General features: G+C 43.5%; 1 protein-coding gene across 1 annotated transcript; it reads right to left on the minus strand.

Moving 5' to 3' along the window:
- Positions 1-1,683: 1,683 nt before the first annotated feature.
- LOC135411001 (left-right determination factor 2-like) lies at positions 1,684-7,208 on the minus strand. The gene is made up of 4 exons (XM_064648080.1): positions 5,480-7,208; positions 4,324-4,570; positions 3,281-3,520; positions 1,684-2,964 (listed from the first exon to the last, which is right to left on the minus strand). Exons 1-4 carry the CDS (start codon positions 5,742-5,744, stop codon positions 2,625-2,627), a joined length of 1,092 nt encoding a protein of 363 aa, XP_064504150.1. The 5' UTR covers positions 5,745-7,208; the 3' UTR covers positions 1,684-2,624.
- Between the last annotated feature and the right edge of the window lie 14,315 nt (positions 7,209-21,523).

Here is a 21,523-nt window from a genome sequence, read left to right on the forward strand (position 1 = left end):
CAATCCAAATGTGGGCTAAAAACTAGCCCTAGCAGAGGTGCTGTGACATCTGTGTGGCTGCCCTAGCAATAAATATAAGTACCCATGTTGGCAGCAGGGCTGGCAGCAGTTCATCGCTCACAGATTTGCATCCTGTCTCTGCCCTGCAACACCCACAGTTCTCCTCACAGTAAAACCAGGCCTCCCTGGCCATCCCCTCCCCTCCTCCTCTTCCCCCACTGTTTGGTTTTATGTACTTTGTGTCCTCATGACACCAGAGCAAAGGGAGCCAGATGCAAAGCAAAGGGAGACAGACACAGTACCGGATTCTGGTGGAGGGGAGCAGCCTTGTCCACCCCGCTATTCTTCACTGTCCATCCCTGCTGTGATACTCTGCTCCCCACTTCCCGTAGGATTTGGCTCAGTTGCACTGGCTGGGATTTCTCCAGGGCTGGGGGGTGGATGATGTCTGGAATCGAAGTGATGAAGGTTGGAGAGGAGCCAGGGTTAATGCTTTTCATCCTCAGGCAGCAACCAGCTGAAACACTTTCTTTCCCAGGAGCAGTGTGTGGCTAAATCATCAACTTTGTTCTTCCTGGGGACAGATGATCTCATGGCCTTCAGGCTATGCCCTGCCCCGATCTGGGTGGAGAGGAATGCCAATGCCATTAAGATAGATGTTACATAGTCATGAGAAGGAAATGACCAGAGATCATTAGGGCACATCCAATTCTGATTCCAATAATCCATGGTGCTGTAGCCCAGTGCTGGTGAATGGTGAGTCTGTGCTTCTGCCTTTTTTTCTGCCTTTTGCCACAGGTATTTACACAAGTGCAAGGTGCCAGCCTACCCATAGGCCAAGGTGACAGCAGGGATGCCTGGGTGACCTCAGACCTGGGGTCCTGCAGGGCAGCAGGAGCACTTCACATCTCAGCCTTCCTGATGAATGACACAAAGCCACTGCAGAGTCCAACAGGTCCTTTTCATCCGGTCCATGGCCATCCTGTCTAGCCAGACAAACTCATTTTGGCGTCCTTCTATCAACAGTGGGTTCAGCCAGAGCCTCAGGGGCCACATCCCACAGACCCACAGAGATGTACAGCAGCCATCACTTCATCCCCAGAACCGCTGGTATCTCAGTAGCTTTGGAATTGAGGAGAGGAGTCTGACATGAAAGTGGAAATCATTATCATTGGACCCACCCCTGGTCAGCAGTTCAGAACAGTTAAAAAAGGGATTAAACCACATTATCATTGTGTTTCTCTGGGGGATGTGTTGGTCAGATGTCCATCAGGAAGGGACGGAGTTAAAATATTCTCCTGAGGAGGGAGAGGCTGGGAGGCAGCTCATCTCTTTCTGCATTACAGCTGCAGCTGAGCCTGCAGGTTCTGGCACTGCTGCAGCTCAAGGGGAGGGTATCACCTCTTGCTGTCAGATAAGACTCTAGGTTTTCTCTTAAAGGAAGTATTGACTTAAACTCTGCAGCAGCTCAGGGAGAAGTGCTGGCTGTGTGGGCTTTGCTCCACCTGCTGATTCAGCCCAGTCCCAGTGCCCATGTGAGTAGATAAGCTTTACCAGAAGCAGGCAGGATCACATAGGTAGCTGAGAAGAGCTGTTACTGTGTGTATATTTATAAGAGCTGGACACTGAGATTTTTTTCCCTCCATTTTTAGACCTAAAAATAAATATAAGCAAACACATGGCTACTTTAGTAATTATATTTTATTATTTCCTTGAGTTTGAAAGCACACAAGACTTGGAAAATATCCCTAAATTGAAGTAACTGTAATACAGAATCAGAAAAACAAACTGTTACTCTTGAGAGCAAACCTAAGTCCTAATATTCCTGTTGATTCCAGGACTCTAAATTCTGCCTAAAACTGTGCTAAGCCCACAGTGCAGGCACCAAAAATATAAACTGTTGAGTTCCAGATAATATTTTATGTACATGTAGATATGTATATATGCATACAATACATACACACATATATATATGCCCTTTGAGCTGTAGACAATATTTTATGTACATATATGTACATATATGCATGTAGTCAATGTGTATATATCCAGTATGTAGACAATACATACACATATTCATATACTATGTGCATGTGTGTATGTGTGTGTGTATAGATTATATACATGTAAGTGCTTCTGCTCTGCAATTCACCATAAACATGACTTGGATAGACAAGGGCTAAACCCAGGAGTCTAAGAATGAAAAGCTGAGCCCATGCATTACTTTTTTCACCTGGTGATGGTCACTGTTCCTTTGCCTGTAGCTGTTTGCAATACTCCAGGGTGGAGACTGAAATAACTTGGACACAGTCCCACCAAATTCAGTGAAATTTATCTACCATCAAGGGGGCCCTGAGAAGCATTAGGCTCCGTAGGTACCCTTACACAGGTACATGTGAAGATGCATGGTCCTCTGAGCCCACCTGTATGGACAGCGCCTTCAAGTGCACTCTCTCTGCAGGGTAGCAGGGCACGGGGGGAGCCCCAGCCCCAGCTGCTGCTGACCCTTGCAGGCAGATGTCCCCCCCACGACCTTTATCACCGGCCCCAGGGTTGGGGGCCAGGGTGGCTCTTGGCAGGCCAGCAGGGAAATGGGGGACTGGGTGAGACCCCAAGCCACCCACTTCTCACACCAGTGCCATGCCATCCGTGACACAGCTGCACCTCTCGACGACCATGTTGGGAAACTCGGCCGCTTCGATCTCGGTGCGGTTGCCCCTCTTGACCAGGTACATCATGGGCAGTGAGGAGCTCTCCGCCACGGCGCAGGTGCGCTCCCCGTAGCCGAAGTCCCACAGGGGGCTGGGGGGCTGCAGGCAGCCCCCTGAGCACCGGTAAGCCTGGTACCCTGCCGGCTCGATGATCCAGTACCGCGCCCAGGAGAGCTCGCGGAAGCTGATGTAGTGTTCCTGCCGGCAGCAGGTGGACTTCCCCAGCATCGCCTCCTCCCTGCAGTCCCCGGGGCCCCTGTGTACCAAGGGAGAAACAAGAACTGATGCTGTAACTGGAAACGGTGAAGTGGGGGAAATAATCCAAATAATCCCCCCTGTTAATAGCACAGATGGGCTCTGAGAGATGAAACTTGGCCCAAGCTCAGGGTTTGTTTGAGTATTCAGACAATAAAGATGGGAAGAGGAGAGGGGTGATTCAGCAGCAATTTTCTAACTCCTACTTTCTAACTAACATATGTGAGAGCAAGAGTTGCCCACCCTGGGTTGGCACACAAAATAATTCAGGGGCAAAATTACTTCAGAGACAGTACAGATTCAGGCTTCATACGTACTCATAGTCTTCCAAGTTGAGGGTGTAAAGCACCAGTTCAGGTTTGCCTAGGGCTTTATCCTTGGGGTCCTGAGAGGTGAAACGCACGGCTTTGGCCATCTCCGAGGCATAGCTGCCCACTCTCTCTCCTTCTATCCAGACCTCCAGGAACATTGGCTCCTGCCTCTTGTTTCGCAGCCAGTGATGCACAGCCTGTGTCACGTCGAAGTTCTTCCAGCCCGACTCGCGTATGGGAACCAGCCTGCACGACAGGGACTTGGCATTAGAGAAAAGCCCATCAGATTAAGCCTGGGCTTGCAGAGCTGTTATTGCAGCAGAATAATTTGCTTCCTGCAGATCGTCACATGCCTTGATTGCACGATCATTTTTGCTGAGCACTCTGGGCAAGCACCCACAGAAATTAACTGACACCCCAAAAAGAAGTATACATATCTAACAGACACTGAAGGGCTAAATAAAACCCTCTGTGCATGCTCATGTCAAGGTATTCATTCATGCTCAAACAGAAATAGGGTGGTGCAGGATTACATGCAACCTCAGTACTAGTGATGACAGCCTGTTAAACACCACTATCTCCCACTGCTCCTGTCCTAGCTGCAGTAGGAACTTAAGTCTCTACCCACCCAGAAAATGCCTTCAGGGAGTGTAAAACTTCCACAGAGCTCGAGGCTACAGAATCAGATGCTTTTTGCATAATTTACTTATTTAGACTAGATAATGAAGCAGACAATGGAAAGAATACCAGCAGCCTAACACACATGAGTTAGAGAATGAGAGAGAAATGAACAAGGTGGAGGGTTTTAAAGGGGAACACCTAGCAGTACATGGCATCATTTGACACAGAACTAGATTATTGCAATGAATCTTCATATACTGCAGCCTTAGCATAATATCTGCTCTTATAAACTCATTCTGGGTTTAGAGGCTACAGAGCCTAATTCTACAGATGTAACCCTGCCAGACTGACCTGAGCCACAACTACATGATACCCGAATCCAGCCCAGAGGACCTGTAGCCCATAACTAGAGTCCTGCCTTTTCTTACCTGGAGTCTATCAGAGAGGTCCTGTTGGTACCATCGTGCTGCCGTTGCACCCAGTACACGCTGACTCTGGCATTGGAGACAGGCCTGTGAGACTGCCTGGCAGGAAGGTTTGCTCTGTCCAGAGGCTTTTTGAAGAGTTTTAGTTCAGCCATTGTGACTTCGCTGTTTTTAGGTATTCTGCCCTCCATGTCAAAGATCAGGTTCTGGCGCGTGGTGGTGTCTGAGTAGAGGACTTCTCCTGGCATACCTGTGCAGTTGGGAACAAAAAAGGTGGCCTGTCATTGCCATCCTGGTGAGCAAAGGCCGCACATTTCATACACAATTATCATCACAACACACCTCTTCCATGGTCCCACATTGAGCCTTGTGGCAGAGTCAGTCACTAAGCACACTTTTTCTAATGCATATTTGAATCCAATGTCTTGCAAATACCCTAATTCTTCTCCTGCCTCTCTGCAAACTGGAGGAATAAAATGTCCTACATAATTTGACCCCAAATTGAGCAGACCCCAAAAGGTGTGCATCTCTGTGCCAGTGCTGGGCATAAAAGCAAGAAACTGCACCACCTGAAATAAAGAAGTATTTTCATTTGCTGCCTAGAGTGCTATGTATGTCTTTTGAAAGCAAAATAAGCTGTAAGTGTCCTTTTACAGCCACCATTGTACACCATGATGTCTGTACAGCTGATTGCCTCCTTCATATTTCTCCCAGCCAAAAAAAATCTAAAAAACAGATGAGGGAGAGCAAAACATCCTCAAAGAGATTGATTCCTGTTATAGGATGTGCTGTAGATTTGACTCCAAACCTGCAAGTTCTGCAGTTTCTACTGCCTTTATTTTTCTTAATCGTTTTTCCACCTGCCCAGACTGTTGCTGAGTACCAAAGCTTTCCTCTCCTATTAAGCTCCAACAGCAGCCTGCCTTTTGCAAGGACTGTGGGACTCCCTCTCCAGGTGCAAGGAGTTACTAGTGCTTTTTTATCTTTAAGGTGCTGTTACATGCACCTCTTCTACCCAACTGAGCTTTAGAGCCAAACCCAAACCTCATTCTCCCCGTGGGTTTGCCTCTGCCGATCCTGAGGCCGGCCGCGAGAGAGTGGGCAGCTCCCCCTGCCAGCGGCACAGCGCTTTAGACGCTCCCAACGCCAGAAACGTTACCTGCGTTGCCAGGGATCCCCCTTAGGATGCCGGCCAGGCTCGGCAAAGCTCGGCGCTTCACCCTCTGGCGCTTTAGCATGGAGATGTACTTGTTCTTGACGTGATCTGGGATAACCAGGTCCACCAAGTCTCTCTTATGAAGTTTAGGGATCTCAGAGAGCCCCAGCTGCTTCAGGAACGCCTCCTTGAACCCTTCCTGGGTAAATGCTTGGACCGTGATGACCAGGCAGAGCATGCAGAGCATCCAGGCGTACCTCAGGTCCATCCTCCTCCGTCAGTAAAGCAGCTGCCTGCCTGGCAGAGATGAAGGGGGGATCTCTCTGGGGCTGCTCTCAGCAGAGATGTGCTGGCAGGCTGCCTGAGCTGGACAGAGATCCCCTGCACTGGGGTTTTATAGCCAGCCTCGTCCCACTGGCACAACAAATTTCACAAGTGGGGACGAAGCAGAGGACTTGAAAGGATCACTCCCCTGTTGGTAGACACATGCCAGTTTAACACCTTCATCTACTGCAAAGTTAATACAAGAAGGTATAGGGGGGCTCCCAGATTCCTTCACAGGGGAGAAATTTCCATCTTTTTTTAATTCCCTGTAAATGTTTGCCCAGAAACACCCTGAGCTATCAGTGTCCTCTGTTCAGCCTAGGTAAGGGAGGAAACACATGTGCAGAGTACATTGCTTTAGGTACTGCACCATATGATTCTTAAAGGAAGTGTCAATTTTTACTGCAGGAGACTCGCTACCTAAAATAGCCAATATCAATCAGGAGAAGCTTTAGCTTTAGCTGGAAGTCCACTTTTATGACAAGCATTAAAAAAATCATTTAAATCTTGGAGGGGGGGGAGGGAGGAAGGAGGTACCACTTTGATCTCTGGATATTTGTATCAAGTGGATGAATCAAGGCAGTGAATCACAGCAGTTGAATGATTTATGTCCTTTTATGCTCCTTCTGAATCACAGAAGGTGGAAGATGTACAGGCATGACATTTTAGAAAAATGTCCCATCATTCTTTATGGATTCCTGTGGGTTTTAGTAAATACTTGTGCTTAGAAGAAGAAGGCCTTTATGTAAAGGCAGATCACCTTTCAGTGAATATGAGAAACCACTACACTCTTTTGCAAGATGGATGAGGAATATTGGTATTTTGGATGCTGTTAACAACCACAATAGAATGCTGGCTCTGGAGAGTGAAGCTGACCTGGAGGTTGGCAGGGGGAGGCTGCATGTTTGCCTTGAAGTCAACCTTTAAACGTTAAGCTCACATCATTTTCTTCCCTGGCCTTTGCTGGCATAAGATGTGGAAATCTATTTTTGACACCAATCCCAGGAGAAGTGAATAGAAAAAACAGAACGTGATCAACAAAAGTGCGAAGGAGCACGGCACTTGAAATTCTCATCCTCTCCAGCAGTCACATGCCTGAGCACACACAGAGATGTCCTCAGCATCGGAGGTTCTTTGGATTTTATACCTCTGTAAATGATTTAAAACTGGTCCAGTTTCATCCAACGGTGTGCCCTGAGGACAGTCTGGCTGGAGGATTCAATGTAATGAACTTGTACAAAAGCACCCCTGTTGTGGTTCATCCCTCATTAAAACAAGTGTCAGCCGAGGCAGCCTGTTTTGTAGCAGAGGAAGGCAATAAAACCGTCTGAAAGAGCCTCACTAAACACTTCTCTTACAGCTCACTTTGTCTTTACAACCTTTTAAGAAACTTGTCTCCTGCTAGATGTTAAAGGGTACTTTATTTAGCTGAATCGAGTTTTAAGGCTAAAATGGAAACAGATTACAAACTAGCAGCTTGTGCATGGCCCAAGGAAATGCATTCTTTAATCTTGCCCTTTATGTAGCATCTTTCTCTGTGGATGAATCTTATACGTCAGTTTGTATATTCATTCAAAGTCTATTGATTCCCAAGACACAAATAGCAGTCAAAAATATCCACTTTATTTGACTGCTTCAGCTTCAACTCATGTAAAAACTCCTGCTTTTGCAAATAAGAGGAGGGAAGGTTTTTTCCTGAAATCCTTGTGACCCTCTCAGCCCCTTTGGAAGGCTCCATACTTCATGTTCCCTCCCTCAGGACTCCTCCTCCAGCTAAATGGCACATTACTGATCCTCAGGGGCTGGGACAAATGCAGCCACACTGATGAACCCCATCAGAAGATTGGGTTGGAAACCCCACTGAGCAATGTTCAGGTGGCTGATAAAGTTTCTTATATTAGATTCTATAAGTGTTGGCCAGCTCAGTTCCAGCAATGAATTTGTGTTCATAGGATTAGAGTCACCTGGATAAAACTGCAGGTCATGGATTCGTAATGGTCTCTCTCTTATGTCACAAAGATATGATCCCATATTTATTTATCCATCCAATTAGTCTTTGCTCCAGAGAGTGGTCCTGCTGTGCAGTGAGTGCTCTTGAAAGAGCCACAATGACATGAAATGAAAATGCCTGATTGGTCCAGCAGCACCCAGCTTTCTGGTATCCGGATGTGATTTCTCCCGTGGCTGATGCCAAATCTACCAGGACTCTCCACTGTCCAATGTGTATTGGAAGGTGATTTATGGACTTCACAACTAAAATAAAATTATTGACCAAACACAGTTGAAGCTAGGAAGATCAACTAAGAAGAAAACAGAGGATGTGGATTGCAGGCTTTTCACAGGAGAGTGATTATCTGGTCCAATTGGAGGATTTGCCATTCCACCTTTGTCATGCAAACAAGAAAAAGTCAGGAATTTTATAATAGCTCTTTTTGTGTAATGTGTATTAGAACCTGCATGGCATATTCAAAATGTCAAACAGAGAATTTGAAGAGGTTGCAAGGGATGAAGTATGAGAAAGTCCTGGTTTTAATAAAAGCCAGTTAGTTCCTAGCGGAGAGAGAATCTCTAAGCTTTTAATTTTGTTATAAGCAGTTCTCTAAGACATTTGCTGGGCATATCCAATGAAATGATTTTTGGTAAATAAATCCAGTGGGTTCAAAGACAAAGTGTCAAGGGCTTACCCTAATTATGTAGCTATTATCCTGGGAAACAAGAATGTTTCAAATGTATTAGCAATATTGAGGATCTGAATATTTAACTTTTCAAGATTTGAATTGTCATGGACACAACTCTTTTGTATTGCAGCTGGGCTCATATGGGAACAGCCCTTGCTTGAGCGATGCGAAAGATAAAAATTTTTGTGTGGTCCAAGACGTGCCCATATTTGTGCCACAAGTTTATTGTACAGAGATGGGAGCACAACTTTATGGAGATTTTAGTCTGCTTTTCCCCAAAGCTAGGGCCTTCTAAATCTAGGAGTGAGGAAGTAAAAATAGTAGTGATTAAGATGCCGATATAAACATACCAAGTTTAAAAATAATTCAAGTATAAGTTCTGTTTGATATTCTTTTTCAGCCTTAAACACATCACGTTTTACTTAGCTAACAAAACACTGCAGAAGAGGCTGGTCATCTGAAGAGCTGGATTAGGAATTTCAAAACTGGAAGTGAACTCCAAGCTATGCGTGAAGGCATGCCCTTCTCACACTGCCTCACCAATGTGTCCCATCAGCCACCTGACAGTGCTTCAAACTGAATATTCCCACCAGCAAACCCAGGCTACACACTTTTAAGTGGGATTTCACTGGCATCTTTGGCTTCTTTCTGGACTGGCATGGTCTGTGCTGGTGGTGGAACCCCTGTTCCTCTGCGGGAACTGGCCCCGTGTGAAACAGGTCCAGACAGCAAGCATGGAGCTCACAAGCCCACCAGTGGAAAGCTGCCCCACTGCCAGCAGCCTGATTTCACACAAAACGGGTTTATGACCAATTTCTAAATAGTGGCCAAGTCAAAAAGCATTTCCATTTCCCATCTCTGAAGCTGTGTAGTCCTTTCAGCACAGGATGAGAGTGAGGTGTCACCAAGAGCAGGAGGTGACATTCTCTGGGTTGGTGGCTTAGCCTGCCCTTGGTGCAAGCATGGCTGGGGGGGCAACACAGCACAACACTCGCCCCCCCTGCCAGAGAGGCAGCCCTGTGTGCCCACAGTGCCTTTACAAGGAGCGAAAAGTGATGTATCCCTCACTCCATCAACCCTGTATGACTCCAGGGACAATGGAAAATGACCAGCGGTAGTTACTCAGTGAGACTCTGTTACTCCACAGAGGCAAGACCTTTCAGAAATTTGAGAAATTCCTCTGACACAAAGAGCAAGTGAGCAGGCCACAGGGTTACTATCACATTTGCTTGTCACTTTAGCTCCAAACATCATCAGCCACTGGCCTGGTCTAGAAATGCTCTAATTTGTCCTGTACTTGTTCCTTGAAAATGGCATATGCTTGTTGAAAGCTACTGGAAATTGTCTTGCCAGGGCAATGACTTTCCATCCTCCTCTACATCCAGAGACAGATACTCTTTTGTTAGTGTATAGAATCACAGAATGGTTTGGGTTTGAAGCAGCCTCAAAGACCATCTAGTTTGAACCTCCCTGCCATGGGCAGGGACACCTTCCACTGGATCAATTTGCTCAAAGCCCTGTCCAACCCGGCCTTGAACACTTCTAGGGATAGATAGGGCATCCACAGCTTCACTGGGAAACCTTTTCCAGTGCCTCACCATCATCACAGTAAATGATTTCTTCCTCATATCTAATCCAAACCTCCCATCTGTCAGTTTGAAGTCATTACCCCTTGTCCTATCACTACATGTCCTTGTAAAAAGTCCCTCTCCAGCCTTCTTTTAAGCCCCCTCTAGGTACTGGAAGGTGCTATAGGGTCTCCCCAGAGTCTCCTCTTCTCCAGGATGAACAACCCCTAGTTCTCTCACCCTGTCTTGCTGGGAGAGCATGAATAGCTTGCTCAGTGTACAGAGACAGAATAAAAGCACCCAGGACTTCTGTGGGGCCAGTATAGCTCACTGGAGTTTGTGTGTGTGCTCCCCATGGTCTCAGCCTGCTCTACAAGAATGTGGCATGGAAAAGTTTCAGAAGAGATATCCTGATAACACAAGACATCCAGTTTTATCCATCTCCCAGGGCCAGACTGAAAACAGCAGAGCCACTCAATGTAGTGTGTTGATCTGCACTAAATCCTTTATGCTGGTTGTGATTTGTTGCAAAAATTTGGCCATGTTAATTTTTGTGCCAAATGGTTTTGTGTTCAATAAGGTATCACGTGACTTTCCTGCCTTCCAATCATCCCTGTCCACCCTCCAGTGAGCATAAAATCATAAAAGGGACTTTATATCTGTGTTGTGAGCACTGACTAACATGACTCTGGGAAAGAGAACTTCACATCCCATGTCTGAGATGAACTATGGTGACTCCGAACTGATAGTGCACAGATCTCTGTCAAAGGCACTGCAACCACAGTCCTCAGTGTTTACTCTGCCTGCCAACCAAGGAGCCAGTTTCACTAGCAAGTATTGTGGTCCAAACAATAATCTGTTTGAGCTATACAGAAAGTACTCAGTTCATTTAATCTAGGTAAAAACACAAGCATGTTTTTCCTCATCACTCGTATAGGCCATACTGGAATGGGGATCTCCAAAGGAAATATCTTACAGATATCATGTCCTGTTGGGTTCTGCTCACAAAGGCTGAAGCCCCAGGCAGCAATGGGGATAATGTTCCCTTATGCATCTATCCCACAATATATCCAGCATGGTAAACCCCCATTTTATTTGAGAGAGATATTGAAAACCTGGTTTGATCTTGAGCTGAATTCATTAATTTCTGGTGCTGTGTATCTCAAATTTCATTGACTTAAGCACATCTTCCATAGGCAGCTTCTGCTTTCACTCACGGGCTTGTTTTGTGCAAATGGCCCAGACAAAAGGCTGTGTGTCTGAAGAGAGATGGATAAAATGTCCAAAGTACCACCATGTTCTTGGTCAGCTGATGTCAGCTGGCTCACTTGCAGGGTTTGTTTTGGCAGTGTTTGCAAAGTGCCAGTGTTCTGGCAGAAAAGAGATCTTCAAGATTCTTTCTTTCTTTTTTTTTTTTTTAACAGAAAAGCAAACACAACTGTTTAAATACAGCCTTTTCTGTCCCCTCAGCAGTCTCCTCCCCACTGCCCTAGTCTGTGCCTTGTTTGTAGCTGGGGAAGCAGGATTTGTTATCACCCAGATGGCTGCAGAATAGGCTGCTAAGCAAAACCGCTGACATTTAGCAAATGCAGTTGAATCAGATAAACAAGCATAGGATCCTAAATTGCTTGCTTTACACCAGAGTCCACTTCATTAAGGAATGTCCCCATTTCTGAGAAATAGCTGTATTTTGTTGGAGCACCACTTAATTTTCTAATAAGAGCTCACCTATCTGCCTAATTAAAATGATGCTTTTTCTTTGCAGCTGTGTGTTTACACTGCAAAAGTTTATCAGCTTTTTTTAAGAGTATGTTTCTCCTGCCCTAATGAGAAAGTGAGTTCCCACCTCTGGTCTGAGCAGGCTGGTGAGGAGAGGTTGCACAAGTTCTCCCTGCCCTTAGCAGTGACTGCTGCCAAGTTGGGCTTTAACCAACGTGTTCCAGTGAATGTCACGGCGAGGGCTCGACGTGTGACCCTCTTAGTTGTCTGTCCCAGAGCACGTGCGTCCAGCAGAAGGGAACCTGAGTGCAAGAGAGGCGTCAGGCACGCTGGAGCAAAGTGTGACAGCCAAAGGTTTTAATGCACATGGTGCTAAGAACAGAGCTGGGCTCCACATCAACGCAGCTCTCAGCTCTATGGGCTTCTGAAAGTCTGGTGCATGTCCACCAATATGAGCCAGCAGTGTGCCCAGGAGGCCAAGATGTGGCACCTGGAGACTTGGTTTAGTGGTGGACTTGGCAGTGCTGGATTAGTGGTTGGACTCAATGATCATAGAATCATAGAATCATAGAATCGATTGGGTTGGAAAAGACCTCCGAGATCATCGAGTCCAACCCTTGGTCCAAATCCAGTCCATTTACTAGATCATGGCACTCAGTGCCACGTCCAATCTGCGTTTAAAAATCTCCAGGGATGGTGAATCCACCACCTCTCTGGGCAGCCCATTCCAATGCCTGATCACTCTCTCTGTAAAGAATTTTCTCCTGATATCCAACTTAAATTTCCCCTGGCGGAGCTTAAGCCCGTGCCCCCTTGTCCTATTGCTGAGTGCCTGAGATCTTAGAGGTCTTTTCCCACCTAAACGATTCTGTGCCAAGTTTGTGTAGCAAGTGGCTACACAAAAAAAAATGAGAAATGTCCTCATTTTCCTGTCATGCTAATACAGTTGGAATGCTATTCATATTGCATCTGTGGCAGTGAGTAGCCTGGCTTAATTATGGATTGTATTTCCCCCAATTAATTTTAATTCTAATAACTTTTGCTTCACTGAACAGACTTTCCTCTTTTGCTAAGAAAGAGAGAAAATTAATCACTTTTCCCCAACTCAGATAGATAGAAAAAGAAAAACTCTATATTCTAGCTGCTGAAATTTATTTCTATTACCAGGAGAAGCTGTAAAGGTGGAAAGATTATGAACTACGTGTTAATGCAAGTTGAATAATTTGGATTACTAACTTTGCTGGAAGATTTTTTTTTTTTGCAGGCCAAAAATAAAGATAAAAGGTCAAGATGAGTGAGATCTAAAAGGAACCTCTTCTGCTAAACATGATGAGCTGTTGTGCAAAATAGTAATTTGTTAGTGGAGTGCAAAAAAGGAAAAGGGCTGTTCCTTGCACAGAAAATTACAAAACCCAGTGCAAGATTGTAGAAGACAAAATTAAGTCATAAAATGCACAGAGATGACAAGAAAAAATGGATAAATACTTTAGATGTCTCTAATTTGGTACATCAGGTAGAGTGCAGAGTAGCTGTGCAAAGGCTTCCGCTAACTTGGGCAGTGCCTTAGAAAATACACTGGTTGGCAAAAAGATATCTGCAACAACAGGAAAATGAGCTGAACTACTCATATAGTTGTTTTCCATCTGTAACATCTGCTGGTAAAGTGGCTTTGGGGCTATTGCATGTCAGGGGGTTTTACACCATGGAACTGAGATGTATTCACTTTCAAAATAATTATTTGCACATGGCTTTTCTCCTTGATGTTAACAGCACACTAGTGCTGTGTTCAAGAGGATGATGAAGTGGAATTCTGAATGGGTCCAGCAACAACACCAGGCCTGCCTTATCTGCATTCTGAGTGAGCTGGGCTGATACTGGTGCAAGACGTTTGAGAGGTTTCTGGGGGAGGCAGGAGACTCAAGACTGAACAAAACAATCTTCTTGGAAGCTATGATCTGGATCAGACTATAATCCCTCATTCTGATGTTTAATGTTCATTCCTTTCAAACAGAAAGAGGCAGCCTTGACTGGCTGTAAGCACTGTATTGAACTTTCACAGGCATCTTTTCCTTGTCTTCAAAGTTCTGACATCTCTTCTGAAAATGATCTTAAAGGGACATAGATTATTTGAAATGCATTTTAAAAGATTTTAGATCCGTTAATAAAATTTCAAACTGTTAACATTAACTCATTAAATAGTTTTTAAAATCTAGTGATCTGGTTACTATTTATGGTGATTCATTATTTATCCTGTTTATTCCATTCCTCTTCTGTCTAGACTGGATATCTTGTTACAGCTCTGAGAACTACACAATAATAAATATCAAAATATCCCTCTAATTTTCTTCTGTTTTCAAACAGTACTGCAATGTTCAGAAAGGAAGATGTGTGGATAGACTGCTTCTACTCAAGCAGTTACTACAAAGGTGTTTTCATTTAAATATTTATATTATCATGATATTGCCTTTGTAACTTTTTTTGAATGCTATTACTTTTTCATGAAAAAGACTTCAGTAGAAAAGAACTGGAGAAAATACAGTTATTTGTGTATTTGACTTCAAAACAGAACACAAAAGGGTATTTTACTTCATGGCACAGGTTAAATTATGTAATTTCCTGTCATGCACTCATATCTATGTAAACAAGGAGTATAAAGTCTCGGATATAACATGGCCCTTATAAAAAGCAAAATAAAGCTGTGTGACCTGACTAGTTTTAATCCTTTTAGCATTCATACTACAGGACCCTGGGAGATGCATCATGGTCATTTGATTTTAAAAGGGAATCTAGCCACACTTGGCCAGGTCACTTGAAGCGTGAAACACAAACTTCAGTTGTTTGGGGTTTTTTTCACTTTTCTTACCTAACCATTTGCTTACGCAAAAGCATTAATCCAGGAGTGGTCAGAATTTCCATATAGCAACTGAATGCATTTCCAAACCCTAATTTTACATTCAACACATGATTCTGCAGGAAATGCCATGCATTTGAAGCTGGTATCTGTTAGCTTTCCAGGCTGAATAATTAGAGTAAAGATATGATGTCCAAAATTTATTTTACTCATGCAGCATGGCTGCTTCAGTTCAGCTTCACCAGTTGCCAATGCAGATTCCAGGGTCTTTTGACAAATCATACACGTGGAGAAGACTTTCAAAGGTATGAGAAGAAATTCAGAGTCTATTTTTCATTGAGCAAAACTTGGGTGCCTAGTCCCTCTTCTCTTCTTTGATTCTAAAATAGGGCAAGGAATATTTTACCTCTGTGACAGCAAAGCTGGAAATAATTACTACAGTTTGAGCGGAGACATAGATGACATGGGAATTAATTTGAGATACTTAATAGATAAGATCTGTTGGAAGATCTCAAAGGCAGATTACAGGAAAACAGTGTTTTCAATGAAGTTCCAAGTTCTGCGAATCCAATGGAAGGAATCTGACAATTACAATGTGAAGCAGACTCAGAAGGCTGGCTCTTAAAACTCTTTGGAGGCTGCACCACTTGATTTGCTTTAAGTCCCTTGTGGTAGGAAAGCTTATCTCTGACCTTCACCATGTTCCAGGCTGGTAAACTCTTAAACACATGCTGTACTAAATGAGAAAATACTTCAATGCCCAATGGGATATGTAAATATACTATTGCTTGGGCTTGCCTTGAAATGGATCTAGAAACCACAGCAATAACAGAACACGGTTGTCTTGTTTGCTAAGTGGATGGGAACTGGTTCCTTAACACAATTGGATGTCCTCTGAGAAATGCCCATACAAGTCCCAGCAACTGACCCAGACAGGGCCAGAAAAGGTGCACCATGTTTTGAAGGCAGAAATAGTTTGCCAAGTTGTTCCCATGTAACACTGAACCTTTCTTCTCTCCTGGAGTCATTCTAGAAACTTCCACAAAGTGGCTGTGCCACTTTACAAGACCTACTTTTAACTCCTCCCAGATTAATTCTGACTTAATTATAATCTGGTATATAATCTGAATATCTGCTTTAGTGAGTCTAAATACATAAACATCTGTTTTACTAAAACGGTACATAATGCCAGTAGGAAAGGAGAGCTGAAAAAATTGGGGCTGCCTTCCCTGTTCTGTACCCTCCAGATTATTATCTTGAGTAAATTGCCTTGGCGAAAATTTGAGGTCCATATTTAAACATGAAAATAAATAAGATGATTTGCAAGGGCACCAGCCAACCACAGCTTCTATCAACAAAACTCTAATCACCAATAGACTCTAACAATTACTGTACATAAAATATCTAACTAAAACAAGCAATATTCCTCTTGCCATCTGTTACTACTTAATTACAGGGAAGAAAGTTGCCCATTGATCCATAGATCACGTGTGTGTTCAAGCTCAGCTCACGGTGACTACATACTTTTCCTTTATACACAGATAAGGCCACACCTTCACTCATGAGGCAATGTCAAACGTGCCAAGTCCAGCTGGAAGAGATATGAGGGAATACCTTTATACCCTTTGCAAACACTTGAAAGGAGAAAAATGGAGCAGAAAAAAAGAAAGTGATCCAGAGAAAATGAAATCATCACAGAAAAGGAAATATGAGAAAGGATGAATGAGGAGGAGGAAATAAACTACTACAGAAAGAGGAATGAGAGAGTGGATAGGGAGGCACAAGAATGGGAAAGTTGGAAGCTGTAGTGATAATATGTCCATACTAAGGAATGGACAGATTTAGGCAACTCTTCTGCTTCCCTAAAGTGGAGGTGCCAAAAAGCACACAGCGATGACCCACATGCCTGTGGTGTGCCTTGAGCAGAAGCCATGCACTTGGAACTGGCTGTATACTGCTGCTTCCCACCATTTCCAGTCATGCTCTGTTAAAGCCAGGCCCTGGGTGCAGGAACTTCCGTGCTGGGAAAGGCCACGCTGCCTCGGTCGTGGCTGTTTGCCATTGCGATAGCTCTTCACAGGTTCCTGCCTTAAGCCGCTTTGCACCCTGACACCAATCCGCCCCGGACACTTGCCCCTCACGTTCCTGGCACCTGACCCCCTGCTTGGGCTCACCAGGATCATCCTGCTGTCATTAGTGGCCCCCCGCGCTCGCCCGCTGGGGAGTGTAACTGCAAAGGAGTCAAGTCGCTGCTGCAGTGGAAATTGTAAGAGAGACCTTCTCAGCTCCTTGCAAAGCCAAAATCTGAATTTAACAGATCAGATCTATTTCTAGAGGCTGGGACACAGAAATCAACAAGAGATAAGTATTGGTGCAAACTCCCAGGCAGAACACAGAGGCTAAAAAAGTAACTTAGTTCTGCTATTTCGAGATTTAACCTGAGATTAAAATGAAATCAAAGCTCTTTGAAATCCTCATAGTTGGCACTCTGAATTTTTTTCACCTGTAAATCCAGAAACAGGAAGGGGGAATTCTTGCCCAAGGGAAAAAACTATTACTCACTTTTAAAGTCCTTTAAAAATTATTTAATCTAGAGTGCTATTCAAATATATTATTTTTTTTCAAAAATATACTTATTGTAAATATAACCATCTATAATGGTTAAGTTTTTGACACTTCAAAAATACTGTAAAATACATTTATAAATGATCAAACAGTGTGTTTGATGCTGACATTTAAAGGGAAATCAAGCCAGTTAACCAGAAAGGGTCATCACCAAGGCATTGGAACTCCGTTCTTACATCTAAAAGCTCAGGATCTCACTGGACTCTTTGCAGATAGACTGCATATAGCAGACCAACCAGTTTAATAACTAGCTTCCTCAAAGTTGTCAAACTGAGTAGTATTTGGAAAGAAAAAAAAAAGAGAGGAAGGAAAACTAGCTTTCCTCTTTGATCTGTTCTGAACAAAACCAAGATTTAAGAGCTTTGTTAACAAAAATTTACTCTCAATCCAAGGTTCCAGCAAACCCTCCAATGTTTAGACTGCAAGAACTCCTGGAGTGTTTTGTGGTTCCTGCACAATCAATCATCCAGCTTTCTGCTCCAGGGAAAGTAGAACCTAATGCAAAGATGCTAATGTCAGTCCAGGTGTCACCTCAGCACTGGGGCACCAAGAGTCGGTCAGGACAGCTATGGAGCACAGAAGCTCTTGAGGACACTGGAGTTCCTCACTAAAACTAACATTTGTTGTACCCAAAAATGGGAAGACTGTACAAGCTCTCAGTGGTTTGATATTTTACACTGGTGACAAACACACCTGCTCCCTGAGGCACGTAAATCCAATGGGTCAGGTGGCCAGGTGCTAGGAGAGACCAGATTGTGACAGACAGTTCCTCCATCTCTCTCTCTCTCTTGGGGAGCTCCCTTAATTATAGTTAGTGCTATGCCACCTATGCATTAACTCCCTTCAGCTGCTATACACATAGGCATTAAGATAATACCTATATTCAGAAAACAATGAAGTCATCCACATTGCAGGTCACCTTGCCCTAGTTTTGTACCAAAGTGTGCACATCAATAGCAGCTGCATTGCAACCAGCTAATAATAAACCTAAAAATCCTATATATCAGTAAGAGATTCTCTATAGCTGTGACTACCCTAAAGAACGAGGTTTAAATCTTTCTCTTCACAGAGGTGAGTGATGAGGAATCCCTTGGTAAGCGTTGTCCCCTGGTAAGCATCAGCCAGCCTATGGCAAGGTTTGGCAGTCATTGCAGCTGGGTGTGGCAGTGTTTCCAGCTGGGATATCCATACAGAATTCCAGGAGCACTCACAGGGACCTCTGTGACACAACCTTTTTAGACACAATGAGGATGATCAAAAGCAATGACCTCAGTGCACAAAGTAGGGACAATAATTCACCATTTCATATATCAAGTTTAAATGCAAAATATGTTGCAATATTCTTACTATTCCCCCCATACTTTTCAGTATTGCTGTTTTAGATTGCAGTTTCTTGTGCATTTTAATAATATTCCAGTTTTCATCCAAGTATAACTTGCTGATGATGAGAGGAAAAATGAATCATGCTCAAGCATCAATACCAATGTTCCATTCACCATTTCCCACCTGACAGAAAATGTAAAAAACTCCCCAAAACACAAATTACTATCATATATTGCTAGATATATTTTGTTAAATATTTTGCATAATGGTCAATTACATTGATCAATAGAAATACATCCCAACTTCAATGCAAAGCTATTTCTACCTTGAAAATAAACATACTATCTATGATAAGAAGCAGCACTACAAAAATAATTACTAAGTATAGATCATTAATTTAAATCAATACTGGCTGCTTGCTGATTTGTATTATGATTAGAGTTCATTTAAATCTATCTGTCTAGATTTTTCAATTTGTTTATTTTTATTATAAACTTATTAATGCTCAGACCTTTCAAAGGAAGACTCCATAATGCCCACACTGCATCCTTTGCTATACTGAGGCTTGTAAACACATTGTTAGATGAAGGCAAAGATTAAAAGATAGCAAAGGGCTGCCAGGCCAGAAGCCTGAATTAAATCCATTAAGTTATATTTGAATAGGCAGATAAGTAAGGAAGGGCAATCTGGGCTGATGAGTTTCTTCAGAGAGAAGGAATCATGGTGAGAGTTGCCACGCATGGCAAAGCATCAGGCCACCTGCTACTCACCTCCAGAGACTATTGATGTCCTGTTAGGAGTTCACCCATCAAGGGATGTCCTGCTGTGATAAATCAAACTAAAGTGACAGCGGAGTCCCTCAGCCATAAGGTCATTTAATAAAGTAAGGGAAGAGTCACATAAGTGTAAACACCCCGCACACTTGTTCAACTTGGTGCTAAAGAGCTGTTGAAGTGGATATGGAGGATGCAAAATAAAAGAAAGATGGAAGAACTTTAAATTCTATTGACCTGCTCCCTAGGTCCTGAGGGTGGTTTTCCATCTGCTCTAGCAACATGATTAAACGTTTGGGAACTAATGACAGTATGTGGCTTTTGTCACCAAAAGAACAGACAGTGGTAAACAAAACCCTATTTACAAGAGGTAGGGAGGGAAATGTGGCTCTGCTGTTGAAATTACAGATAAACAAAATCACACCACTTAGCTAAAGAGCCTGTCTAGACAGAGGAAGAAGAAAAACAAATTACAAAAGCTTGATGTTATTCTTGTGAGAAAGACAGGGAAAAATTATTTTGTAGCTCGGCGAAAGTCTTCGGAATGAAAAATGTCAAGATTGCAATGTCAAGATTACTGCATATCACCTATTTTACACTACACAGTAAGATAGTCTAGCCGGAGCAAGCCCTTCCTAATTTTGAAAAACATGGCAAGAATCAAAAGTACGAACAGCTTTGGAAATCAGTGAGAAAATCAACCAAACAGGAGTTTTTCCAGAAAAGGCAGGATGGAATAATAACTCTACTACACTCATGCCAAACAACTTTTCCACCAATATAGCCCTAAGCAGAAGAGAATGTGATTTAAAGCTAAAATAATTAACACCCTTCAACAACAGTGGGATTTCTTTATTCCAGCATTGAATCTGAACCACTCTGCTTTGAGCTGAGAACTTTTGTACCATTTTCTAATTAACATAACTGTTACAGACAATTTAAGATCACAGATTATCCACAATGCATCTGCTAGATAAATTATGAAGTTCTGTCTTGAAATGTCTCTCAGTGACTGCAGATAACCAGAACTTCTCCCTTTTCGTTGAATGATAAGGGGGGAAGGCACATAGCACATGCAGAGCCAAATGCTGCTCTCCACTGAGCAGGCGCTCCTGAAAAGTGAAAAAAGGATTTGACAGAGGAAAACAATTGTGGATTAATAAAATGGCACGAGCAGGAAAGCAGCTTTTCATGCAGGGCCCTAAGTAATCCCCATCGTCTGAATACACAGGAACACGAGGAGTTGAAGAGGCAGGATCAGGATGGTCAGCTGGAGGAGATATTGGCTTCTTAGCAGCTGGAACACTAATTTCTTTCAAACATAAAAGTCAACAGATAACTAAGAGGTTTTTTTCAGACCTAACCTTGCAATGTCCTATTTATTTTCAGTTGTTTTTAGAACAGGTTGCTGTTCTGAGACATCAATACTGCTTCATCCACAAGACTGCAGGAAGGGTGCAAACCTTTGGAGGCAAGTGATCCCTGGTTCCCTGTGACCAGTTACATTTTTATCATTATCATAATCTTCTTCTTCCTCATATGACCACTGCTCATTGAGGTCATGCCAGTCAGGGACAAAGGATGAAGACAGAGGGCGATGAGGATGGTTTGCAATGCTAGGTATCAAATGACTGTTGAGGGAACACCAAAATAAAGAGTAGAGGAGAGGTGGACAGCAGAGACCTGCTGTACAGTGTTTCTGACCTGTTGTCTGGAAGCAATTAACTCCTGTAAAGGATAAGATGTCCTTCTGGATGTCTGGGAATTGGTCTCATCCCAGTTCTGTCATAGACTTATTAACTTAAACTCCCTAGGTTATGGGTTTTTTTTGCAATTTATAACATTTGAATGGAATTTCTATCTTTGAAGCTGTGTGGACACAAGGAGCTTTACATATTTCATGGAACATTCAGATTACTACAATTAATGTATTTCAGAGTTACCCATCAAAAGAGGTGTGGCCAACAGGTCAAGGGAAGTGATTCTCCCCCTGTATTCTGCCATTATGAGACCCCACCTGGAGTGCTGCATCCAGCTCTGGGGTCCCCAGCACCAGAAAGATGTGAACCTGCCAGAGGAGGGCCAGGAAAGAAGGCTGAAGCACCTGTCCTATGAACACAGGCTGAGAGAGCTGGGATTGTTCAGCCTGGAGAAGGCTCTGGGTAGACCTTATTGCACCTTCCAGT

The sequence above is a fragment of the Pseudopipra pipra genome, chromosome 3, assembly GCF_036250125.1.
Source record: "Pseudopipra pipra isolate bDixPip1 chromosome 3, bDixPip1.hap1, whole genome shotgun sequence".
Classification (NCBI taxonomy): Eukaryota; Metazoa; Chordata; class Aves; order Passeriformes; family Pipridae; genus Pseudopipra; species Pseudopipra pipra.